General features: G+C 38.7%; 1 protein-coding gene across 1 annotated transcript; it reads left to right on the top strand.

Annotated features, from left to right (window-relative positions):
- Positions 1–269: 269 nt before the first annotated feature.
- Positions 270–22,456, top strand: LOC134743564 (tubulin-specific chaperone D). Its single transcript, XM_063677080.1, has 19 exons — positions 270–842; positions 2,092–2,251; positions 3,151–3,274; positions 4,171–4,421; positions 5,907–6,058; positions 6,587–6,794; positions 7,246–7,481; positions 7,769–7,915; positions 9,791–9,913; positions 11,891–12,029; positions 12,950–13,132; positions 13,693–13,929; positions 14,028–14,303; positions 16,949–17,108; positions 17,616–17,862; positions 18,232–18,400; positions 19,294–19,433; positions 20,435–20,590; positions 21,453–22,456. The coding sequence occupies exons 1-19, from the start codon at positions 483–485 to the stop codon at positions 21,573–21,575; spliced, it is 3,591 nt and encodes a 1,196-aa protein (XP_063533150.1). The 5' UTR covers positions 270–482; the 3' UTR covers positions 21,576–22,456.
- Positions 22,457–23,268: the final 812 nt, after the last annotated feature.

Genomic DNA, 23,268 nt, shown 5'->3' with positions numbered 1-23,268 from the left:
TTTTGTTGTTTTTTATTAAAAAATCTAATAAAAATGTGATGAACCCTAATTTCGGAACCAGTTCCGGAATTCCGGAATTGGGATCCAATGTCGAAAATTAGTTCCGGAATTGGAAACCGTCCGATATTGCAAGCCCTATCCCTATCGCCCCGCGGCTGCGTGATTCCTGATCAGAAAACCGAACGTCTATGGCCAGCCTTAAACTGACTGTGCTTTTAAAAACTTGAAAAAATGACGTCAGGATTGTCAGGTTAGTGAAACAGTGACAGTTGTGACAGCAAACCCAACCAAACCAATCAAGCAAGACAAAAAGGAAGTTTTCAAAATCGGAAATACTAATTATTTATGTTGTTCCAACAAAAGGAATAAGAAATATATTGTGTTTGTGTAAGGTTTTCTACGGAGTTTCGGGTCCTATCTAACGGAACTCGATTAAGTTGTAGGGAACAAAGTAAAACCTAGTTATTTATCCTTTATAAGACATGGTTGGGATAGAAGCCGACATGAACCACGATGACGACTGCGACAACATTGGACTCGGCTGTGCATTGGAGCACTTTTCTGAGTTTGAAGAGGTGTTAAACATGATCGATAATTTAAAAAATATTTACAACACTCCTTCCTTGGAGGTCGAATACGATAAATTAAATGGTATACTAAAACAGTACTATGAGCAGCCACATCTGCTCGATCCGCACTTAGATAAGATTTTAGGGAAGGTTATTGCCATTATCAAGGATAAGGAATCTCCTCTTGAATTAAAACATGCTACATTCAATTATATGTACCAGATTATAAGAGTAAGAGGATACAAAGTGGTTGTGAGACATCTCCCCCATGAGGTAAATAAAATATGTTTTTTCTTGTAGTCATGATCGTAAATTTGACATAAACAATATATGTATACATGAATATGTATGTACAGTCAGCTGCAGAAAAAAGGTACTACCCCTGCATACAAATTTCCATGCAGGGGTAGTACCTCTTCTCTGCAGCTGACCATACATGTTTATGGTCACTGTTTATTTACAAATTGCTTGCTGAGAGCATTGTAAAACAGTGTCATATACCTGCAGAAAGGAAATTCTTGATTTAATACACTGTAAAGATACTATGGAATTGTTTACTTTCCACATTTGATTAGATTTAATTTTCTTCTGATTATTTAACCTTTTGTCTGTGTTTGTTTTGGATCTTGAACACATTTCTTCCTGAAACACCATTTCTTCCAACAACAGCCAATACTGAAGCACTGGTTAGTATTGGCTGTTGTATTTATAAATGTTGCTATGTATTGTTGAATGTTGCGATGTCACTGTAAATGTTGTATTGACTTGAGCCAGGGTTCAAAAGGGTAACTATCAATGATAGTTATCTTGATAATTATGGTGATTTTTATGGCTGATAATTATTGATTTGATAATCTAAAATTTTCGAAATATAATTAGATCTTTACATGATGATTATCTAATATTTCAATGGTTACTAAAAAAACTAATCAATATTAGGTAAGTTTTTATTTGTACATAGCAAAAAACGCCCCAATCATTATTTTTTTTTTTTTTTTTTTTACTTTATTTAGAACACAAACAGTCACATATACAAATGGGTTTGAAGTACAAATGTACTTAACATACTTAAGAAAACAGACCTGGAGGTTCATTAGTAAGTACATAATGTTAACATACACACTAAACAGCAAAGATAAAAAGGAGATAAAAGAAAAAGAAAAACATGAGCCTACGGTTGTCCTACCGGAAAGCCGGAAAGTTACATTTATACATTTACTTATTTATATTTATACTTGACATATTAAAACAACTTATGTCTAAGTTTCATTCTAAGACTAGACAGGGAAGTGTGAAAAGGATCAATGTCATGTAGGTGCTTATTATAATAATTTGGGACTCGTCTGAAAAATGTGAAATTATTTTTTACTATCAAAGCATTCATAGAAAATTAGTATAGCACCATCCATACCTGGGTTAATTATCAAAGACTATAATTATTTGAATAATTTCGAACCCTGCTACTTGTAGAATAATTTTTTGTTTTTTGAATTTAGTAGGTACATATAAATATTCTTGACAGGTTTCCGACTTGCTGTATGTTCTCACCTTCCTGGAAGCTGAAGACCCTAACAATAAGGAGACATGGCGCAGCAGATTTGTGCTGCTCTTGTGGCTGTCTATTGTTGTCATTATCCCATTCCACATGAGTCGACTCGATGGGTTTGCACCTGGCCAACCTGGTAATAACTCATTTTTTTACCCTACCCAAAGGGTAAAAATGGGACTTACTAAGACTGTGTCTGTCCGTCTGTCTGTCTGTCACCAGGCTGTATCTCATGAACTTTGATAGCTACAGTTGAAACTTTCACAGATGATGTATTTCTGTGTTGCTATTACAACAAATACTAAAAAGTATGGAGCCCTCGGTGGGCGAGTCCAACTCGCACTTATCCGGTTTTATTGAGGCTATATTGAGGCAATATGTATAGCAATCACATAAGGCACTTTAAAAATATATTATCAATGAGTAACTGACATTCTACTGTAATTTATTACTTTGCAGAATTCCATAATAATTACTTGTCTAATATTGCCCGCTACTCCAATTTTTTTTTATATATATTAAGATTATTTTTATCACTAGTTATAAGTGTTATGTGAAAAACATATGTTAATTGTGTATAAATTTTGTTATTGTTTTCACCTGGCAATCCTGGCATAGAACTAACAACCATTTTCCAGAATGTTAAATGGTATTAAGTCTGCTATTTGTTTTTTTTTTAAGTACAGTCAGCTGCAGAGATAACTGACCCCCCCTGCATATAAAATTGTCAACTATCTCTGTAGCTGACTGTACTTAAAAAAAATACAAATAGCAGTCAGGCTAGCACATGATTGGCGCGAGAGTATCTCGCCGCGACATAGACTACCCGTCCCTCTTTAATTCATACAGTTAATAAAAGACTAACTGTATGAAATAAAGAGGGAATACCATGAGAATACCATGTAACATTCTGGAAAATTCTCTTCTTCTTTGACTTAGCGTTCTCCCGGCCTAGCGCCAGGGTCCGCTTTCCTACTCAATCTTCTGGAAAATTCTGGAATATGCTGAATGCTTCAAATTGACATGAAATTCCAGATGCTGGCACATCAAAGAAGCTGACAGTAATGGAGAGAATCCTTAATATTTGCAAGACTTATTCTATGACCAAAGATTGCTCGGCAGAAGCTTGTGCTTACCTGTCATCCAAATTCCTTGTCAGGTAAAAGTAGTTTATTTTTTTTTTTCTTAAAATGAATGTATCGTTTCTTTTATTGTGGTGTGCGATAATGAGTATTGTATAAATGAAGTATTTCGAAAGAATTGTGAACAAATTTGAAATTTGTGAAACCCTCGTGAACGTCAGCTGCCGCTCCGTTGGTGGGTTGAGGAATGGCAGCAAATAGTCTATAAAAAAAATTAGTAATCGCCTCCCGCTTGATACTTTGTCAGATAATAGTTTAGATGCTATTGTGAATAAACATATTTTGCTCAATTTAACCTTTTGGATGCCAATGACGGATATATCCGCACCGTAGGTCCACCGCCAAAGACGGATTAATCCGTCACAGACCACAGAGCAACATAGACCTACACGTGCATATGCATAAAGTTCAATTTCCGTTTTGACACTTCGGTGACGCGTGATAACCACATCTATCATATGCATGCACAATACGAATATAATATGATATAAATCCTCTTTATTGCACAACCTTCTGAGGTTGAGGGTAAATGTACATGGAAACACAAATAATACATGAAGACAGAGGTAAACAACAGGCGGCCGACAGGCACGCGGCATGTATCATGTGTAGTACGGATATGATGGTCTTTCTTATCTACGTGACGGCGTGATAAAACGGTGTCCGTCACTTTGAATCCCGCGGTGTTAAAAAGTGACGGTTATTTTACCACGTGGATAAAGCCTTCCATAAATTGCGGGGAGTAAAAGCCAGATAGGATAAAAAAAAAAAAAAGCCTTCCATAATACGCCTGCAGGTGTACATTAGGGCGGTCAGGGCTGTCAGCACCGCTGCTTTCTGGGCATCCACTGTTTGAAGGAACCTCAACACGAGAGAGGAAGAAGAAGGTGTATATTCTTTAATTAAATTTCAGGTCAGATGTAAAAGAGCTATACATGGGGGAATTCTTCGACTGGGCCTGCAAACTACATTCCAACATCCAAGATGAGGATAACATCCACTACGGAGTATTAGCGGCAGTGGCAGCAGTACTGAAGCATGGAAAGAGAGATGACCTCTTGCCTTATGCGTCTAAACTACTTGATTGGGTGACAAGGCAGAATTATCAGCAGCACAAGTTCATGCTTGTCCGGAAATATGGTGTCAAGATTGTGCAAAGAGTTGGTAAGTCACAATTTTTTTTTTTTAGTTATAAGAGGATATATAGGTGTTAAGAGGATATATTAGGATAGAGCGGTACTGTCATAATAAATTTTGTAACCACAGTAAATTCACTGACATGTATCGACACACTTTAAAACTAAAAATGAAGATTTATAAAAATACGATAAAATGTATTTAAATATGGACAAAGATAGATATAACTCCGTAATAGATGGATACAGTCTAAGGAAATAACGTGCCTCGAAAATCAAGAAAATTTGATTCTCGTTCAGAGGGCGCTACTAGCTTTGGTCAACTGTCGTATAGATGGCGTTGGCGGTTTCGTTTGTTATTTAACAATTTTAACGCATATCAGTGAAAGAACATGGGTCAAAATCATAAAAATAATTAATGCAAATAAAAAAATCATTTATCCATATCTAAATACATTTTATCGTATTTTTAAAAATATTTATTTTTAGTTTTAAAGTGTGTCGACAGATAGCAGTGAATTTACTGGGGTTACAAAATTTACTATGACAGTACCGCTCTAGTATAAGTTACTCTATGATATGGATAAATGATTTTTTTTATTTGCATTAATTATTTTTATGATTTTGACCCATGTTCTTTCACTGATCCTTTTCCTTAGACTGTATCCATCTATAACGGAGTTATATCTATCTTTGGTCTATACCAAAGCTTTATTATATATATATTCGAACGTTTTTTACATTGACCATATCGGGAGCATTGACGGTGTGCCACCAAGACGAAAATCGTTTAATAGTACATGTGCGAAAGATAGGAAATTCTAAACGAGTGGCGGATTACCTATTTGCACACGTATCGTACAACGTTTTACAGTACATATGGCCCTTTAAATTTTCAACATAGTTACGTAATGTGCTTATTATCGCACTAGTGCGGTAATGTAGCACCATATGTACTGTAAACGTACGTTACTATTTTCGTCTTCTTAGTGGCTAATCGTTTTGGCAGTTCGAAAAAAGAAACTGAGAGCTCTATCCCACTATGTCGGATGTCGGAACGATTTTTAATCGGGTGTCGTAGCGGCAGAACATTTTATATGAAGCTATTCACACACGAACGACAACGATTTTGTGTCGGATCCGACATAAAATATCGTGTGTTTTGTCACCCCTCCGTCCGGAAAAAAATCGTGTCGGTGGCGCTGTTCACATGATGTCGGATATCGGACCGACCCCGCCCGCGCCGTACCCCCTGTGCCTCCCGCGCGTCAAATGAGAACCTCAAATGGCACCAGCTGCGGTCATGGCCGACAGCCGACAAGTGTGAACAGAGGCGCCGACACCCGATTAAAAATCGTCCCGACAGCCGACTAGTGTGAACAGAGGCGCCGACACCCGATTAAAAAAAGTCCCGACAGCCGACTAGTGTGAACAGAGGCGCCGACACCCGATTAAAAGTCGTCCCGACATCCGACATTAACCTGCTATATTATACCGTATTGCATTGCACCAGGGTTGACATTCCTACGGCCACGCGTAGCGTCGTGGCGTTACACCCGCGGCTCGCGGTCACTCGTCGTGACCTTGGGTGCTGCGGCGGCGGCGGCGGGCGACACCGAACCACTGCCTATTCCTGAGGATGACGATGAGGACATACCACAGGAGGTACAGTAGAATTAATTATAAATAATAATTAATAAATAAACATTATAGGACATTCTTACACAGTTTGACTAAGTCCCACAGTAAGCTCAAGAAGGCTTCTGTTGCGGGTACTCAGACTATGATATATATGATATACAAATACATAGAAAACACCCAAGACTGAGGAACAAATATCTGTGTCTGTGTCTCATCACACAAATAAATGCCCTTACCGGGATTCGAATCCACAACCATCGGCTTCACAGGTAGGGTCACTACCCACTAGGCCAGACCAGTCGTCAGAATGACTGTATTGTATTACAAATAGTGTCGATATTCCTTCACTCGCCGTGGCCTTGTACAGCCTCGTGTGTTTGTCGTCTGTTATCTGTTACACACAACTGAACAGGCGATTGAACGCAAAAAAAAAAAATATTTCTAATATTCTGCCGTTGTACGCCAACGCTAATATTTTTTGTTATCGGCGCAGTACATACTCTACATCTGCATGATACATTTTATTTTAAGATTTTATAATTCATTCTACAGGTAGAAGACATGGTGGAACTCCTCCTCAACTCGCTTCGCGACGATGACACGGTGGTCCGCTGGTCAGCCGCCAAAGGCATCGGCCGCATCGGCGCGCGGCTGCCCGCACCCGCCGCCGCCGACGTGTGCGAGTGCGTTCTATCGCTGTTCACGCATAACGAGCGCGAGACCGCGTGGCATGGCGGTTGTATGGCGCTAGCTGAACTAGGTACGTGGCTGAACAATCTAGTGATCCCATCTATGATAATTTTACGTAGGTAAAAATATTCGCGAGAACGTGTCGTGGAAAACAGAAAAACAGTGGCATTTCGGACTTTTCAGTATTTTATTTAAAAAAAAAACCGCTTGCAATTCTGTACATTAGGTACTTACTTCATAAAAATCCAAAGCCCTCCTGTGTTCAAAACTGATTCATATTTTTCATTTCTCATGCTCTGAAAGTGGATCGTTGTTGTTCTAAAAAGTGTGCAGAAAATAATACATTTCTGCTCTAGAGCACTTTCTAAGTGCGTTTTTTTTTTCTTTTTTTTTACGATAAGAGAATTAAGAGATTTAACTCGGGTGAAACGCACCATTTCGGTCTCACTGCATTCGAGCGAAAAACTACCTCTACGAAATGGGTGCCTTTGATCCCTCGGTTAACAGTGTACTGTTCCCAGCACGTCGCGGTCTCCTCTCACCCGTCCAGCTAGGCGCGGCTATAGCCGCTATCGTGTCCGCACTCCGCCGCGACGAGCCGCGCGCGGCGGGCGGCGGCGGCGGCGGGCGCGCGGCGCGCGACGCGGCCTGCCACGCCGCCTGGGCCGTGGCGCGCGCGTACGACAAGACACAACTCGCTCCACACGCCACACTGCTGGCCAATGCGCTTATAGCCACGGCGTGCTTCGATCGAGAGGTCAGTGCAAGTGCAATAGGGTTGTTTCCACATGTTCAATTTTATAACCGCCGTCCCCTATTTGTGAAGCAGAAAATTTGACAATGAGATCGCTTTACATATACTTATTAGTCTGTATTTATGTTTATAAAAATAAGATCCGATTTGCATGTAAAAACAAAAATAGACACCCTAGATTAAGACATAAATTTGACATACACGTATGAACACAAGTTAATAACGATAGTAACAAAAGAACGTGTGTAGAGAAGAAAGTCATTATTTGAATTTTTGACATATTTCCGTAGATAAACTGCCGCCGCGCGGCTTCGGCGGCCTACCAAGAGAACGTCGGCCGTCACGGCATGTTCCCGCACGGCATCGCCGTCCTCACTACAGCTGACTTCCTATCTGTCGGTGTCCGGAACAACACGTACTTAGTGGTGGCGCCACAGGTATTAAATAATGATATTTTCTCAAACATGCTATGTAATATTGATATTACGTTCTTTATATTAGGTTGGGAAGTATCACGTTTCAGGCGCGGCTAGACGAGAGATCTGTAATGAAATTTCATACAAAGTTGCAGGCCTAGGCCGGGAAGTGGCTTTTTTTTTAATTTCTAAAATATAATTGTGGCACAGCATCATGGCATTCAGCCATATAAAAAAAACTATAAGCAATATTTGCTTTTTGGTTCGTTCATGACATTCTGCCAATACGCCTATTAAAAAAAACAATAAATGATATTTAATTGATATATATAGTTGGTCAAGCAAATCTTGTCAGTAAATAAGAACAAAAAAAACTATATTCATCCTTTTCTTTTGGGTGTTAGTACTAGTGTAAGACAAAGGTAGTATGATTCTCTCTGTCTATGTTTGAAATAAGACAGTCCTTTGACAAACTATATATCTATATTAAACGTTTGAGAAAAGCACTATACATACATCGGCGTGAAAACGGGTTGTCGGCCTCATAACTATCCGGCCTCACTACGTTCGGCCGTATATTCTATTCGGCCGGCAACCCCTTCCTTCCCGGCCTCTGTAGTAATGTACTATTGTTCTTGTCTTATCTATATGTAAGGCCTAAGGCCTGAGTGGATGCTCGAGTTGGGCGTGCAGCGGGGCGGGGCGTACGGCCGGGGGTGCGAATCTCCTCGCCTCGGGCAAACTCGGCTCCGTTCGGCTCAGCATTGCTCCGAGCAATTATTAGTTGGCACAACTTGACGTCCCTTTGCGTGCACAGCTACAGATAAGATAATGACTTAAATTTTGACAACCCTAAATAGCCGAAAGGGATACTACCATTTATTAGAAAGGGATAGCACGATTCGACCCGTTTCAGCACATGTTGTAGATTGTTTAAGTATCAAAATTACGTTGAAATTAAGTCGATTCTTAGAAAAATTGTCACTTATTTTGATGTAATTTCTGGAGAAAATGGATTTCGTCTAACTTTCATTTACACTACTTCAAAGTCATAATAATGAAAATATAGTCTGTAAAAGGTCGAGTACAGGATATGTATAATACAAAAATTACTATTTTTAGCCGTCCACACTTTACGAAATTTACAAATAAGAGCGACAAAATCAGTGCTTTACGCGCGTTTACCTAAACGTCCATCAGAAAAAAATCATTACTAATTTAGTAAGTCTGTTTTCAAGAAAAAAATCTGTAAAACGGCAAGATGAGAAGACGTGCTAATAGAAACCAGTACTTGTTCTTTCTATAACGTATCAAAAGGTGTACAATTTCAGCGACTAAATCTATCAATTTTACATTTTTGCGACTAAAATCGATAACGGGCTCTTAATTTAACGAGAAATATAATAATGCTTAAGTTACATTTTACAGACTAGAAAAAACGAATACCTTTAACTAATTACATAATCAGCGATCATATTTAGCAACGATAACATCTTGCATGCATCTTGCACCTTTAGTATCAAAATTATATTAAAAACAATAATTATGTTTCAGGTCAGTTTTTTATGAGCTGATGGTAGTTTTTAGGGTTCCATACCCAAAGGTTAAAAACGGGACCCTATTACCAAGACTCTGCTGTCCGTCTGTCACCAGACAGTTGAAATTTTCGCAGATGATGTATTTCTGTTGCCGCTATAACAACAGATACTAAAAACAGAATAAAATAAATTAAGTGAGGCTCCCATACAACAAACGTGTTTTTTTTTTTGCGGTTTTTGCGTAATGCTACGGAACCCTTCGTGCGCGAGTCCGACTCGCACTTGGCCGGTTTTTTTTACACGCATAAGTTGAAACATGGCTAAAACAAAGGATCTTTAATTCTTTTTGACTTGACAGGTCGCCCGCTTTGAAGAATACACGCGCCCGTTGGTCGATCACCTCGTCGAGCTGAAGGTGGAGCATTGGGACTGCGCGGTCAGAGAACTGGCCGCTAAAGCGCTCAATCGGCTCACTGAAAAGGTACGATAAGAAAGGCACCTAGTAAACTTACCCCCTTATTCATAAACGTCTACTAAAGTGGACAAGCCGTTAATAATCGTTTATCCCTTTCCATCATACCAATAAGTCGGAAAGGGACAAACGATTATTAGCGGCTTGTCAACTTTAGAAATCGTTTATGAATAAGATGGTTAGTGTTTAAACGTGGTTTTAATTATAGTAGCGATTATTTACGCAATATGCATTATGGATTTAAAAAGAAGCTCTTCTACAAACTTCAATGCAATTAAGAGGATAGAAAAATTGCAGAATTATCGTACGAGTTTTGAATTAGATACTGTATTCAAACATTTCTAACTACTAACTATCCTGCTAGCGCAAATATTGAGATCTGTAATAAGTAAGCGAAGCGCGAAGGCATTTTAGCGGTATTTCTTGTACAGTCGCCATCAAATATATCGGAGCGGCCGAGGAGCTCACAAATATCTGAACACGCCTCTATTGTCAAGGCGTTAGAGTGCGTGTTCAGATATTGTGAACACCTTGGCCGCTCCGATATATCTGATGGCGACTGTATCTGCAAAAATATACCTTGCATTTAAACAAAGAGTAAAGTAAGTATAATAGGATTCAATGGGAAAATATGCGAATGGTTAGAAATGCTTTCGGGAGAGGAAGTTATTGAGAATAAAATTAAATGGAAAAATTTACAAATGACAAAAATTGCGTTCTGGAAAAACGACTTCCGGAAGAAAGAGTATATTATTTTGAAAATTACGTACCTATTACAAATAAATTCTAAATTTGTTTTCTTTATTTCGTATCATAGGTATGTATTTTAGGGTGGTATACCACCTATCAAAATTCTTTGTCCAATGTGCATTGCGTCTCACTCTCTCATTAAACAAAATGTGAGACGCAAATACACATACCATGGAGACTATATAAAGGAGCCAAATCTCTATGTATGGAAAGCGTCCATCAAAAAACAGTAATTAGGCGGCGCCACCATACACCGAAATCCAAAAACAACCTACGTAATTTGGTCGGGTTATTTGTTGCCTTATTATGGTTCATGTTATACTCATGTCCCAGAGCCTAACTAGCGCCACCGGAGAGATTAGGAACTATTATTTTAAGCTGAAAGCGGTCACTTTTGCAACAATTCTGCGATAAGAGATTGGCATCCTTTCTATACCATCCATACTATATACCAACCTTAGGGTGGTATTCCATCTATCCAATATCTTGGTCCAATGTGTATTTTGTCTTACATTTTGCATAATGAGAGGGTGAGACGCACTGACATTGGACAAAGAAATTGGACAGAGGTGGAATACCACCCTTAGTCAAATTCACTTACCTGGACAGTATGCTGATTCTGGCACCTTCTATGAAACGAATTCACTGTGGAGGTTTGTAGGCATTCGGATGTTGGCCGGTTGTAAATGTGACAAACAAAAATTCATAAGTTACTCTATGAAAAATTCGTCTTTAGAATTCAATGACAGGCGGAATGCTGTCTACGTGATATTTCGTTTAGTTTTATGATTTCGCTAGGTTAAGTAGGGTTAAGTTTTGTATCCGTTTTCTGTCTATAATTCTGTATGATTTTGCTGTTTAATTAAATTCTTCTGGAATAAAAATGTCCGAAGTAAGTTTATTCTTATGTGATAAAGTGCGCTGGCACTACGCTTTTCATTATTATGTGACCTAAAAAATTTAACTTTACATACGTGTTCAAGGAAATATGATTTTACATCAATATTATAGATTGTGGTACGGAACATAATAAAATTAATAAACTACGATTTCGAGGGCTACCTGGCAAACTATTTTCTGCTTCGAAATCGAAGTTCTTATATGAACGAAGAGCTAATTTTTTTTCTTAAATCGTGTTTTTAAACTGAAACTTCTGGGTTGCACAGCGCTGTATATTTTTCCCTTTGTTTATTTTATTTTTATGATTTCATATAAAAAAATAATTTTCTATCTTAGATTCCGGAGTATGTCGCGACGGTCGTGTTACCCCAACTGGTGAAGAAAACTGACTCCATCGACTTGAACGTTCGCCATGGAGCTATTCTTGCTATTGGTGAAGCCTATCATGCTCTGTCGCAAGCACAGCTAGCTAATGGTAAGTTACGCGCTGGCCACGACATTGCGCGACTGGTTTCGCCTAAAGCGACAACCTTAGGTGGGAACGAAAGTTCCGATCGCTGTGTCTCGCTCCAACCTATGGTTGTCGCCTTAGCCGATGCCAGTCGCGCAATGTCGTGGCCAGCGCGTTATACCTTCCTTGCGGCTTAACATATTGCGAGTGGAATCTTGTTGTTAGCAAAATTGTCTCAGGATCAATCGTCCCTTACAGTGAAAAAATAATATACCAGTTTTATTAAATCTTTTTTTGACTGATTCCGTTGTAGTTGGCCGCTTAGTAGTTAATTTTGAGACCTGGCTTTTGTCTGTCTGACACAGAAGGTATTGAAAATAATAATATTTCAATATTAGCTTTAAACAAACACGCGTTAATCGTATAAAATGTGAAAAGTCTAAAATAAATGTGTATTAAATTTGTACTTAGAATTTGGGACCATAATTCTGGATGTCAAAAGTTGACGTTTGACAATCCAATGACCATAATACCTAGGTCCTATGATACAAGTCGACAATATTGTTACGTTGTAGATAATGTGTTACATGCACAATTATTGCATACACATATCAGATCTGCATGTTTACAATGTACAAAAAAATCGCACTTGTTAAGTGCGCGTAACACAAAACATGGTGCTTATGTCAAATGTAGATTCATTCCTACAATTTACATATTTGTTAAAAATAAATAATACAAATTTGTCGTTTATTAATGTTCTCTGGTACATAAACTTGTTAAATCAACAAACTTGTCACTTGTAAATTGTATTTGTAAGTCTTTTGATATAGGGCCCTGGCGATGGCGTATATCGCCATTTAGTTCGGGGTACGATTCTTCTTTGCTTTAATGGAGCGGCCAGCAATAGGAGCTACGTAATGACACGTTTCTTACCTTTTTAGGTAACTTCGCTTCCACCCTGATTTCATCCCAAGTGGAGGAGGACATACGAGACTTGGTAGCCAGGTTGCGTTTGAAACAACAGTTCCGAGGGTTGGGAGGCGAGCTGATGCGGCAGGCGTGCTGCCACTGCATCGGGCAGTTGGCGTTAGCTGGCGCTCCTTACCATGCCCATGAGACTATTGGTAAGTTTGGAATGGTTAACCCAACGAACTAGAATATCTACATTTATTTATTATAAGTCTACATTTAAAAAAAATATATTTGTGCAGCGCGCAGCATGCCAACGCCAGATATTGTAATGCCGCGAAAGAGGTTTGACATAATTATATAGTTGGTCGAACTAAATTGTCAGTAAATAAGAACAAAAAAAAACTATACTCATCCTTTTCTTTTGGGTGCTAGTACTAGTGTAAGACAAAGATAGTATGATTCTCTCTGTCTATGTTTGAAATCAGACAGTCCTTTGACAAACTATAGAACATTGTTATAGCCAATAAAAACTTTTATTGACTAAAGGCGGGATTCCACCACTGTGCGGCACAAGCATATTCAGTACAAAAATGCTTGTGCCGCACAGTGCCGCACACTGATGGAATCCCGCCTTTATCACCGCTTGTTTTAATAGCAGGAATGTGTTTAGTAAATTATTTCAAAGCATAGATGAGAAGATGACTGAGGATGACGACTTTGCAAAGTAAAGTCGACAATAAAACGGTGTATTAAGTACATTAACTTGTTTCAGACGAATGGCTGAATCTAATCGAAGAGTGCCTCGCCCACGAAGTCCAAAACATCCGAGAGAAGGCCATTGCTGCGTTCCCGCTCGTATTCGACCAGTACCTGCGCGACGACAACATGGTGTATGGTGACATGACTGCGAAGCAGAAGCGAGTGATGTTGATGCAGCGGTATTGTGAGCAGTTGGCCAATACTGGTGTTAGTGGACTCGTGCTGCGGATGGGTTATGCGAGGGCTCTTGGTAAGTCAGTTAAAAGGAAAGGGGACGACCGGTTCTCCATACAAACGTAAACACCAAATTAAATTGGATGCTAAATGTTAACTTGGATTTTTTTACAGGAACTCTTCCTAAATTCGTCCTCTCAGAATACCTGCCCTACATCATTCAATCTTTAATAGACTGCACCAAAGTGACCGATACCACACAGAAATGGGCCGAGGCGCGTCGAGACGCAGTCGTCGGACTCACTTCAGTGTGCCAGACCATGGGAATTGTGGGTGGTGTAGAGAAATATGTGGCGATTATTGTAGAGGGTCTGTTGCACTGTCTGTCGGAGTATACTATCGATATGAGGGGTGATATTGGAGCGTGGGTCCGGGAAGCTAGCATGACCGGTAAGTTTTTTCTGGTTTCTTATAGTTATGTAGTGAGACTTACCGAAGTGTGCCAGACCATGGGCATTGTGGATGGTGTAGAGAAATATGTGCCGATCATAATAGAGGGTCTATTACCCTGTCTGTCAGAGTATACTATCGATATGAGGGGTGATATTGGAGCGTGGGTCCGGGAAGCTAGCATGACAGGTACCTAAGCTTGTAATTATTGTTGCTAATAGATACCCCATATTCATTTTACCCTCAAGTTAGAGGTTACTTCAGTATGTACATTTTGGTACCTAGGATATAATAAACATATTATTACTCGTTTCTCGATGTTTCAGGGTCGTGAAAAGGTAGATATAGGATTAGAATGTTTGATTTACGTAACTTAACGAGGATTAAGAAAATTTGTTACGTGTAAAATGAGTTTCGTTTTGTTTTTCTATCCACCCCACATAAATACTTTTATCATATATTTTGTATCTGTCATCGTCCGACCAAACAGGGGCAGAGTTCAATCTCACTTAGTGACTTAATTATCTGAATAAGTTTTTGGCAAACATTTTAGTTTTGGTACAAGCTTTTATCGCTGGCTGTATTTTTTTCCACAGGCAACTAATACTCATCGAGACAATTCTAAAAACCCCAAACACAATTAGGTTGCGTTGTTTTATCACAGAGTTGCTATGACCACCTCCTGTCTTCATCATCAGATCAGCTCGATGGTACCATAATATTGCATTGTCACCCGACTTACATGCGTATGCAAATTTTCAGCTTCATCGGAAACTGGGAAGATGGTTAAATTAGTTACCATAGATTCCATTACATAGTTAATTACATACAGGTCGACCTAATAAAAGCGTGTTAAAAACACCTGTTCACTTTCCTGGGATAATGTCAAGGTTAAGTGAGATAGGTACAGTCGAAGGCAAAAATATCGATCCAGACAAATTTCTCATAAATATGTAAAATATGTGAACACGACTTTATTTATTGTCTAAGAGCGTACACATGTTTTTGAAACTTTGGGAATGTATATATATTTTTGCTCTTGACTGTACCATTGTAAACAATGTGATTATTCTTATCTCACCTTATTTGATAGGTGGTATCTCACCTTATTGAACATTGTTTATATTTAATTACTGATAGAACTGTGTCAACTGAAATTTATAATAGTTGTTGAGTCAGATTATTTATTTAACCTTCTTGTCTAAATGTTCGCATAACAACAACATTATGAGTTCAACCAATTTGAATAACAAGATATAAACGATATGCATGTTTTAAGCTACTGTTGTTTTCATGGTTTTTAATCAATATCGCAAAACTCGCCACTTCTTATTACGTCAAAACATGTTGTCATCTGCCTTTGCCGCCGCCGATAAATGATCGGCGTGAAATCGGCGTGACCTTGAGTGTTGTTAATCAGCTATTCTAACTTAGCTTGGTATTTGGATTACAATTTGTTTTTTTTGTATAATATATACATTTATCACTATCAGTTTCGACGTCAGATTTTTTTGTATATGTTAAGGGGCCCACTGACTATCAGTCCGCCGGACGATATCGGCCTGTCAGTATGAACAAAAATTTGACAGTTCCGAACAACTGACAGGCTGATATCGTCCGGCGGACTGATAGTCAGTGGGCCCCTTTACAGTTGTCAAATATATATTAAATGATATCAATTATTTATTAAATGATACAGAATAGCTAGTTGCAGCAACTATTTGACACTCCGATTAAAGTAACTGAGTAATCCTCAGTGTTCAGCGTCAATAAAGATGAGGGAGCAATATATGAACTAGAGATTTTCCCTGTTAATTGTGTATTCACATTCAACTATTAATTAGAATTTGTATGCCATATAACAAATGTGGCATGTTTGGAAATAAATGAACAAAAATAACGAACTATCAATTTGTTAATAATACTTTACCTATACGTACTCCATACTTTTTTTTAAATTCATGACACACATTATACCGAGATTGTCTTTCAAATGGCCATCGCACAACGCACAATAAAACCATCACAAACACCCCAGGCCAAAAGTATGGAAACAAGCTTGTATTTCAATAGATAAGTGTGATCTTCTAAGCGATGGATTGTATACTACTCAAGTCTTAGTTTACAAATATACATACATATACAACTAAGATAGAAACATGAGATATTAAAGAAAACAACGTTGTTTCCATACTTTTGGCCTGGGGTGTAGGTTTTTTTTACATGATTCTCGAAGTAAAGTATCAATTTTTTTCCATATTTTCGGGTGTCAAACTTCTCCACATAAAATCCACTTTAATTGACTAAAAGATTTTTTTACTTCTACTGATGTAACGGGTGCATAGCGGAAATATGGAAAATTGTGCCATTTTCAACTAAAAGGGTACTTATTGTCGCTTGTCAGTAAGGCGCTATTTCCATATAGCTTCAATTAGAAATCAATCTTATCAACAAGCGACAATGTGGTACTCTTTGGTTGAAAACGTCAAAATTATTAACGTTGCAGGGGTACTTATCGGTAACAGGATTGTCGATATTTTAATTTTGTCAAGCACTAACAACATGACGTTCGTGCTAGACAAATCTAGCTATGTCTACTAATTACTTAACCAATCTTAACATTCTTAACCATTACAACTCACCAGGTTTGCTGTCGATCTGTCGCCAATGCGCTGTGGAGGCTCCCCAGCTAAACTCGCCGGACGTAGTGAGCGCAGTTGCGTGCGGAGTGGCACAACAATCCGTCGAGAAGATCGATCGTACACGCGCGCATGCTGGACGGATATTCACGTCGCTCATATACAAGTTAGTTTAATTATTTTAATTTGGATTATGATGATTTGAGAGATGAGATTTTCAATTATACATTACTGACATGCCTACTAATATTATATTAAACGCGAAAGTAACTCTGTCTGTCTATCACTTCTTCACGCTTAAACTGCTAAACCAATGGGGTTGGCCGGTCGAAGTGTTTAACAGATGGCGCCAGCATAGCTGTCAATCCCTAGAAATGTTGTCCCTAGTTGTAAAAATTTTGTTTTTTTAATGACCTGGATACCAGCCCTTTAAGCCAAATCTCATAGAAAAAGGGGCAAGGGGCGCCATCTCTGCAAACCTTTGACAGTTGCCAACCCCATTAACATCAATTATGGTATAAGGGTAGCTTGAAGCCCGGGAAAGGACATAGGAAATAGTTTTTATCGATCATCATCATCATTCCACGCAGACGAAGTTGGCGGCAGAAGCTAGTTACTTTATATAATCTTTTACGTATAAATTTCATGTAGCTAACAAACCAAATTGTTCCAGTGACCCGCCTATCACAAACATTCCACACCACGATGCTCTAAAACGCATCTTCCCACCCGAAGAGATCGAACTAAAACCTCAGACCCAGAACGAAGAAGTACCAACCAGTGAAAACACAAATGTTGTTCTATGGTTGTTCCCTGGGCATACTATGCCGAAGTTCGTTCAGCTGTTGAACTACCCGGCATATAGGTATAGCGTGATAAAGGGATTGGTTGTTAGCGCTGGAGAGCTGACTGAGAGCTTGGTAAGTTTTGAAAACTATTACCTTTACAAAAAAAACATTGCACTGAACAATGATTTAGCTGTGTTGTGTAAGTTGATTAAATGATTAATAAACTCAAGTAATTAAAAACTATAACGTTAAAAGTTGCAATTATGATAAAGATGATCAATCAAGCAAAACTTCAATCCATTGAAGGTAGCTTCAATGGATTAATAACCAAGTTTTGCTTATTTTTAAAATCGCAGTGTTATTTTTTCTGTGAGCAACATGTACTTATACATAGTATATAGCAGACATACTACACCGTTAACTGTTACCCAGTAACAATTTTTTACATTTAATAAAGTAACGATAAACATGGTTGTAATGCATATAACTGTTTTGTTCCAGGTGAAACACACGACACAGTCTCTCTTCGCATATTTAAACACGTTACACACTGATATAGAAATGCTGAAATCGATCTGTGACACAATAATCAAAGTTTTCGCTGATAATATCAACGTGAAACGAATCACCACGGCGATATTCAACTTTTTGGACAGACTATTGAGTTCGGGTAAGTGCAAATTGAACCTTGTCTGTCATATAATTAAAGCAAAATTTTCTTTGACCTTTCATAGAAAAAAATATTTGAATGGTCGTTCTTCACATTGGATGCGGATTCGCACGTTGCTCCATGTGTATAGAGAAATATAAGTGAGGAAAGAGTGCTAACTCTATACATCAGTGTACAGTAGTTGACAATATATGTCGCGACGAACGAAAAGTCTAATGCTAATATTATATTATAACCGGATTAACCGGAACTCTATTTTCAATTCCTTCTGCTTGTAATAGTTGTAAATTGTTTTAGCAATACATTTTTCGTCAGTCGCGACACTCGTGACATGGTGTCAAGTAGCGGTACTGATAAATCCACTACTTGGCGCTAGATGTCGACTACGAAATAACTCTCGTATTGGTAAGAAAACTGATGTATGGCGCTAGCACTCTTTACTTATATTTCTCTATGTCCATGTGCGAGCGGGACTTCGCTATATACGTGCATAGCGCTGTTTCGCTCCCACGCCGGAACGGAGTCGGAACTCGCATCAGTGTGATAACCGCGTATACAAGAGGAATCATTTCCTAGAATTTCCTGAATTTCTATACAATGGACGTCAAAAATATGTAGCAATCCACGAAATTGTCTACCATTGTCCCGTACAAGCGCGAATTTTCTGAAGAGTTGCAGGTTTAGGAGTTTTTTTTTATCACAATGGATATAAAATAATCACCGACTTAAAACGTTAATTTTATTTTTACCTAATATACGAAGTTAAATGCTTTTGTACGGGACAGCTCATGGTTTCGCTTTTTTAACTTACTCCTTTGTAGTAAGACTAATAAGGCGATACATTTAAAAATGTTTGATTTGACGTCGATACTATTATGAAATTCATCTCGTAGGTGCTGTTTCGCCAATACTAGACGACCCCGAATCTACGTTTGCTTCTGATATCCTCAAGTACCTGTTAATAGAGCTACGAGGCGCGAAAAATATCTACAAGCTGCTAGATTCAATCAATGTCCTTTGTCAGTTGATACAGGTAAATACATTATGTTACGACCAGAGGCCGAAATTTTCGTGGCATGGCGATCTACGACATATTTTTGAAGTAAAACTTCTTTAGGCGCGACTAGAGGGTAACTCAGATTTTTTTTCTGACGGAAGTAACGCTCAGTAGTGATCGACACACGCACAAAAGGACACACGTCAAAGTGCCAACATAGCCTTAAACGTCATCGTCAAAGAAGTTTTACTAATCGCACACTCTTTTTTTTGTAGTCCTTATTAACATTTAATTATACATAATTTTTATTATACATTATGGATCCTCTTCACTATCGGCGATGACTGGCGAAGACGATAGTGTAGAGGGCACATTCGCCAGTCTTCGCCAGTCATCGTCTATCATCGCCTGCAACCCGTGAGTTGTTGATTTTTTGGGCACGCATCAAAGGGAATCGCCGATGGTTGCGTTGACGTGCCCACACGATCGCCGATCATTCATTCGCCGTCGGACAGTGAAGCGGTGCACACGTGCGTGCGAAACTAATTAAAATTTGGACAGTGCGTAATTATGATTAATATGGCTATTGCATGGGTGGTCTAACAAAGAAACGTTTAAGCTTATAGGAGCCTGTCAAACGTTTCCAGAAACCACATTGACGTAGTGGTGGTAAACTGCAAATTGCAATTAAATAAATGGTTGTAGCAGCAACACACCACCTCCATCTTGATGCGTGGAGTTCGACGAACTTTGCAGGCGATCGTGTGGATGCTTGCACGATGATCTTGCCGATGATAGACGATGACAGGGTCAACAATCTTCGCCGATAGTGTAGAGGAGCCATTAGATACCTAAAGGGGCCCACTGACTATCAGTCCGCCGGACGATATCGGCCTGTCAGTAAGATCAAAAATTTGACAGCTCCGAACAACTGACAAGCCGATATCGTCCGGCAGACTGATAGTCTGTGGGCCCCTTAAAACTATTTCTAGCAAAAACGAGCGATTGTCTCCAAGCTCACAACAAAATTATTTCAGGTTGGAGGCATAGTATGCAGGAAGTCTCTAGGCCAGCTCGTGATCTACTTGTGTTACGCCGACCGCTACGTGCGACGCTGCGCCTCGGCGCGTCTCTATGAAGCGCTCACCCTGTATGGGGACGAGAGCTCCGTGCCTGACGACAATATTGAAAAGGTAGGTCAATACAGTTCACATGAATCTTAGAGACTTTACCCTTGGCAAGCTAGTGATCTACTTATGCTACGCCGACCGCTACGTGCGGCGCTGCTCCTCGGCGCGGCTGTATGAAGCGCTCACCCTGTATGGGGACGAGAGCTCCGTGCCTGATACAATATTGAAAAGGTGCGTCAATACAGTCCACATGAATCTTAAGCCCCATTTAGACAATCAAGGACATACTCGTACATGCGGTTTTCTTTACATTACGGTATTTGGTCCGGTACGGTACAGAACGATTTGGTTTGGTACGGTAGTGGTTGTACTCGAGAGTTAGCAATGTATCGAATGTTGCATGCAAATTCTCGCGCCGTGTAAATGAGGTTTTAGAAACTTTACACACCTTTATCTACTTTGAAACCAGAAGATTATAATCACTTGGCGGCATGAGTCGAGGTACATGCGACGATTCAAAACTATAAAACAGTCGTCGAATAGTATGTTACAATTTGCGTACATAATGGAATCTGTAGTTGATAAAGAGCACCGCTCCTTTTTTTTTGCGTTTTCGTCCCGCGTTACTATTCAAAATGTTACACAAATTCTTGTCATTGCTTGAAATCCATGTCAACATAGTTAAAGTTAAACATGTAACTTTTACAACTTGTTACTTAAATGTGTTGCTGTTAGGACTTGTAACTTTGCATGCAAATATGATGTGAGTCTACTTTTGTGAATATACTGTTTATATTTTTTTGTCTAAACATATATTTGAGCTTTGTTTGTCTTTGCACTAAGTAAACATTCAAATCTTTCAATACGTGCCGTCTTTCCCAAAGGTATTTCTTTATTTCATCATTTATGAATTATATTTTCCTAGGTAATGACGATTCTTGAACAAACTGACTGGGAAAAAGACGTCACAGAACTGAGACCAATAAGAAACGAGCTCTGCGATCTCATGGGCATCAAGCGACCAGTTATGAAGCAAAAAGCACCTTAAACTTACTCAGTAAGGACTTACTTCGTGTAACACTTTCGCTAAGCAATAACAGGCGTTTTGGTTAATCCAAAGTGGTGCTTTAGTTGCAGCCTAGTGCCTTTACGTGATGCATTTTTTTTCTCGCATATTAATTGTGGTAACAATTGCTTTAGCTGAACTGTCTTAAAAGCTTGTCAGGCCTGAATAAGGAAGATTGAACCACTGTTTGTTTTTTTAACTGGTAAAACCTTACCTAATGCCATAATAAATTATACTTATTCACCCGATCAATATAATGGATCAACTTTTTTTAGCCTAACTGTTTACTGATATACATTTTGATCATCATAAAGCTTGAACACGCCAAAACGTGGGCACAGATTTTTGAACATTTGAACTGACCGCGCAACAGAGCGCCCCTAGCGGTGAATTCTCGCGATATTCTCTAATTCAAACTTTTTTGAAAATATCGATATGAACAGCACTGGCCAAACTGTGGTATTATTTGTGCACATTCGGTCAGGTCAGGTCAAAGTAGCATTTCGGTACCGTTTTTTATGGAAAGCACCACATGATCACCGATCAGCCGTCATGGAAAATGACATGTCGGACGCCTCGGCCGTGCCCGGTTTAGCGTGAGTCATCCTTCAACTATAATATTTTCAACTATATTCAATATATATTTCGCTCCAGGAGACCTTTATTTTCTATTTATTTTTAATTTTATGTGCCCACGTTTTGGCGTGTTCAAGCTTTAGATACCATGTAGTTTTGTATATGATGACTTTCTCAAATTAAATGTTCTTCATTTTTTTATATACTTACGTGCGACTCATCTGGAGATTATTTTAATAAACTATGTAACACAAACCAAGCATAAAATAAAATATTTATTTAACTTATTACAGTTGTTTCACTCTTATTCCTTATATTTAGTTATTGCACTCTCTCACATAAAAAATACGCGCTCTATGATATCTTATTGTTGCTGAAAATGTTCATAAATTTGATCGTTCCCGATATATAGGTACACATTTTAGTCCAGAAGTGAAAATATTTTTTCACCACACCAGCTCGTAATAGTAGTGTGTGTTACAAGGGAGCAAAATGACATATTTAGGGCGAGGGCGTACATTATATTTAATTTTGAACGAAGCGAAGGTGATAATTGAATTGTGAGCGTGCCGAGGGATCCTAAAATAGAATCCTGAGCGTAGTGAGGGATTCAAGTGTTAACGCCCAGTGGAAATAATTTTGCTACCATGTGACACATCCGCTTTTCACATCACCTATCAGGAAATTATTATTATGTTCCATATTATCTCTTGACATTGGCGTTTAAGTGAAACACCTACCTACGCTATAGTTCTAAAATATTATTTTACCTAAAAACATAGTACGAAAAAAACAAAGAAAAACTTGTCCTAGAACAGAAAAGCGCCACTTTGATTCCTCCTAGCAGGGAAGAAAAGTGCCACTTTGATCCCTCCTAACGGGGAAGAATCAATACTTCAAAATCATATGAGAAAGTAGCATTATGTCCACAAGAGTGACAAAGTAATCCGATGCAAATTTTGAGTTGTTTGCGCATGTTGATTGGTCGAATTGCCGTTCTGCCCAATATAACTGCTTTAATGCCGTTCATTTGAATTTGATCTGTATTTCTGTAATGTGTTACAGTTAATATTTTTCTCGCGTTGGTGTGGTGAAACAT

The sequence above is a fragment of the Cydia strobilella genome, chromosome 8, assembly GCF_947568885.1.
Source record: "Cydia strobilella chromosome 8, ilCydStro3.1, whole genome shotgun sequence".
NCBI classification, from domain to species: domain Eukaryota; kingdom Metazoa; phylum Arthropoda; class Insecta; order Lepidoptera; family Tortricidae; genus Cydia; species Cydia strobilella.
The sequence above is the reverse complement of the archived record's forward strand: the minus strand, read 5'-3'. Positions and strand labels throughout refer to the sequence as shown.

Coding starts and splice junctions, on each gene's coding strand:
- LOC134743564 (XM_063677080.1), top strand. CDS start 483: ATGGTTGGGATAGAAGCCGACATGAACCACGATGACGACTGCGACAAC. Junction 4,422..5,906: donor CAAGATTGTGCAAAGAGTTG/GTAAGTCACAAT, acceptor GCATTGCACCAG/GGTTGACATTCCTACGGCCA. Junction 6,795..7,245: donor TATGGCGCTAGCTGAACTAG/GTACGTGGCTGA, acceptor TACTGTTCCCAG/CACGTCGCGGTCTCCTCTCA.